This window comes from Octopus bimaculoides, chromosome 27 (assembly GCF_001194135.2).
Source record: "Octopus bimaculoides isolate UCB-OBI-ISO-001 chromosome 27, ASM119413v2, whole genome shotgun sequence".
NCBI lineage: Eukaryota > Metazoa > Mollusca > Cephalopoda > Octopoda > Octopodidae > Octopus > Octopus bimaculoides.
Window position 1 is genome coordinate 18,735,482 of NC_069007.1, and position 3,848 is coordinate 18,739,329.

At 41.6% G+C, this 3,848-nt stretch overlaps 1 protein-coding gene across 1 annotated transcript in view; it reads right to left on the reverse strand.

Annotated features, from left to right (window-relative positions):
* The window catches only part of LOC106883792 (coiled-coil domain-containing protein 93), a gene marked incomplete at its 5' end in the record, with an annotated part of 20,195 nt that extends 16,534 nt beyond the window's left edge, over window positions 1-3,661 (reverse strand). Inside the window, 4 exons of the mRNA XM_014934924.2 lie at window positions 65-162; window positions 1,023-1,079; window positions 2,202-2,300; window positions 3,362-3,661. Coding sequence (XP_014790410.2) covers window positions 65-162; window positions 1,023-1,079; window positions 2,202-2,300; window positions 3,362-3,661 — 554 coding nt within the window. The remainder of the gene's footprint in view (window positions 1-64; window positions 163-1,022; window positions 1,080-2,201; window positions 2,301-3,361) is intronic.
* Between the last annotated feature and the right edge of the window lie 187 nt (window positions 3,662-3,848).

A 3,848-nucleotide genomic window follows, 5' to 3' on the forward strand; every position in this document is an offset into this window, starting at 1 on the left:
TATATATATATATATATATATATTGCTGCCTTAAATAATAATTTATTATAGAATCATACAATACCATCCAAACTCAAGCAGGGTTGATATCACACGAGTTTCTTCTTCAGTCAGTTTGTCTGCATCTCGACGCCGATACCGTCTTTGTGGTCTGTAACTGTGCTAGAATACAAAAAAAGAAAAAAAAAGAAGAAAATAACAATAAGAAAATTAAAAGAAAAACTCCAAGAAAGGGAATCCTTTATTGACTTCTAAGACAAACCAAAGCTCTAAGATTCCAAGAAAATGGATAGAATCCTTTAGATTGGTGCCAATATGTATCAGTATTTGGTGCTATGATTCGCTTGGTACTCATTTGCTTTGTCTTGCAAGGTACTTGGTGACCCTGTTGGTACTGGTGTCACATAAAAGGCACCAGTGCTGATGCCATGTGAAAAGAACCGGGTCTGGTACCATGTAAAAAAAGCACCCAGTCCACTCTGTAAAGTGGTTGGCATTAGGAAGGACATCCAGCTGTAAAAGTCATGTCATGAGGGAGTCCTCGGATCCACTGGACCCTGTCAAACAGTCCAACCCATGCCAGTATGGAACAGGGGTATTAAATGTTGGTGATGACGATGATGATGATGATGGTGGTGGTGATGATGGTGATGGTAGTGATGATGATGGTGATGATGATGATGGTGATGATGATGATGGTGATGATGATGATGGTGATGATGAGGGTGATGAGAATGATGGTGATGATGATGGTGGTGGTGATGATGGTGGTGGTGATGATGATGACAAAGGTGATGATAATGAAAATGATGAAGATGATGACATATATGACGATGACAACAGTGACGATGATGAATACGATGACAAAGATGATGGTGATGATTATGACAATGATGACAACAATGACGACATATAACCACAGGTTGGTTGACCATGAAGCAGAAGGCCGTGGTAAGGAACTAGAAATGTTTTTGCGATATTAGACAAAATATGGTCTGGAATTTTTTGTCTTGGGAACCTACCTTGGCATTATTTAAACATTCGATTGCATTGTGTTTGGTGGAATCAAATTTTTCATCCTGACAACAAGAAGAAGAGAAGAAAAAAACTGAATTACAAGGTTGCATTGAATTTCATGTAATGAGTGGAAAAATTTTAACGAGTTCACATAACAGGAATAACATTAGTTTCAAAGTTTAGCACAAGGCTAGTAATTTTAGGGGAAAAGGATCAGTCAATTACAATCATCCTAGTGTGTGAGTGGTATTTATTTTATCCAGCTGTAGAAAAGTCGCATCAATAAACTCCGTCCAACTCAAGCAAGCATGGAAAAGTGAACCTTAAAAATGATGATGGTGGTGGTGGTGATGTGTGTGATGTTGTGTGTTTATATTTGTGCTTCTCTAAAACTACAAATAACAATCTTGCTGCCTATTGATTTTGTAACTTCAAAAATGAGTAAAATAAAAGGTCCCTTACTTGAAATAGAAATGAGGGTTAGCAACAGGAAGGGCATCTAGCCGTAAAACAATCCCTGGATGACATATTTGTCCAAGCCTTGCTTACAAGCGAAGAACAAATGTAATAACCAAATATAACAATTTCAAGTCTTGCAAGCCACTTGGTGACCCTTCTGGTGCTGGTGCCACATGAAAAGCATCTAGTCCATATTGTGAAGTGGTTGGCATTTGGAAGGGCAACCAGCTGTAAAAACCTTGCAAAAGTGCATTCGGCATCCCATCTGTGTACCAACTTGTTCCAGTTCCTCTTTCATGTTTTTTAATTTCTCACCACCTGACATAAAGTCGCCTCCATCAATACCGCTCCCTCCAATCAAGCGGGATCCTGTCTTGCAAGTTACTTGGTGACTTCACTGGTGCTGGTGCCACATAAAAAGCACCCAGTACACTCTATAAAGTGGTTGGCATTAGGAAGGGCATCCAGCCATAGAAACCATACCAAAGCAGACCTCACTGGTGCTGGTGCCACGTAAAAAGCACTCAGTCCACTTTGCAGGGGGGGGTTGGTGTTAGGAAGGGCATCCAGCCATAAAAACCCATGCCAAAACAGACACAGCAGCCTGGGGGTAGTCTTCTACCTGGCTGGCTCCTGTCAAACTAGCCAACCCATGACAACATGGAAGGCGGAAGTTAAATGATGATGATGATGATAAGAAAGTGTGTAAATGACATAAAACATACCTGAGGCATTTTATTATTTCTGTTGAACTGGTATATGGAATAGGCGCGTATGGTGTCACCCACCTCTTCTCTCGTCTCCAGAGCTCTCTTCACCAACCACTGGAATTTAAACGAGACATTAATTATCAAACTATGTAGTTTCATTGATAGGAACCAAATATTTAAAATAATATAGAAAAGCTCCCAAATTCCACCATATCGTAGTACGGAAATGGAGGAGACATGTAGACAATTTTGGCGCAGTTGTAATGGTGACTGTATCTAGGACTACATCATGTTATGGTTTCATCCCTTTTTAAGACAATAAAGAGAGCGATTTGACTGCTCTTTCTAGCATATCAAGAGGGTCACCCCACCGTCTTAGTTTTGGTTCTTCCAGTTGTCATATCTAATCTTTTGTTAGCAAATGTTACTCACCAATATCATATGGCCATGCTGGAGCAATCTGCATGTACATGTGTGTGTGTGGTTTTTTTTATTGGTATCTTTTAGTAGTTTCAATCATTGGACTGCGGCCATGCTGGGGCACTACCTCCAAGGGTTTAGTTGAAAAAGTGAAGGCGTACGCATGGCTGTGTGGTAAGAAGCTTGCTTCCCAACCTCATGGTTCCAGGTTCAATCCCACTACATGGCACCTTGGGCAAGTGTCTTCGACTATAGCTGCGGGCTGACCAAAGCCTTGTGAGTGGATTTGGTAGAGGGGAAACTGGAAGAAGCCCATCGCATATATATATATATATTTGTATCTATGTGTGTGTGTCTTTGTGTCTGTGTTTGTCCCGTCAACATCGCTGGACAACTGGTGTTGGTGTGTTTACATCCCCATAACTTAGCAGTTTGGCAAAAGAGACTGACAGAATAAGTACCAGGCTTACAAAGAATAAGTCCTGGGGGGTAGATTTCTTCGACTAAAAACCCTTCACGGTGGAGCTCCAGCATGGCCACAGTCAAATGACTCAAAACAAGCAAACGGTAAAAGAAAATAAAAGTATTTCTTTTAAAGCGAGTTGCCACAGTAGAAGACATCTGTCCAAGGTGCCGTGTAGTGGGACTGAACCTAAAACCTCAGGGTCGTGCAACGAGCTTCTTGACCACACAGCCATCATGCCTGCATTGTGAAATGTTTAAGAAGTGATAAACATATGAAAGTAAGTCCTTACCTGAACCACAGGGAATATGTGGATGAAATCCAGACCTTGGATTTGATGGGGTTCAATGCGGTGTGGACATTTCATCTTGGGAAGCACGGACACGATTTTCTCGGTTAAAGCTCTGCATTTAAAAAAAAAAAAAAAATGAAAAATGAAATATGCTGTGCGTGAGAAGACCCGGCAAGCCAAGTGAGACCTAAATCCAAGGCCTCTGCCAGGGGTGTGGTCAGCCCACTTATGCGTACATTTCCTCCTTTGGACACTAAACTCCGCTTGCGAAGACCTGTTGAGGCAAGTGAAATCGAAACCGAACTAAATTCGACGACTGGTACCCATGCCAACGTCATCTCCTTCATTGGACATGAAACTCAGCTTGCGAAGACTTATGGGGGCAAGCAAAAGCAAAATCAGGATGGCACCTGTGACCAGCGTCGCCTTTCTGGTACTTGTGCCTGTGACACGTGTAAGGATTTTTGAGCGAGATCATTGCCAGTGC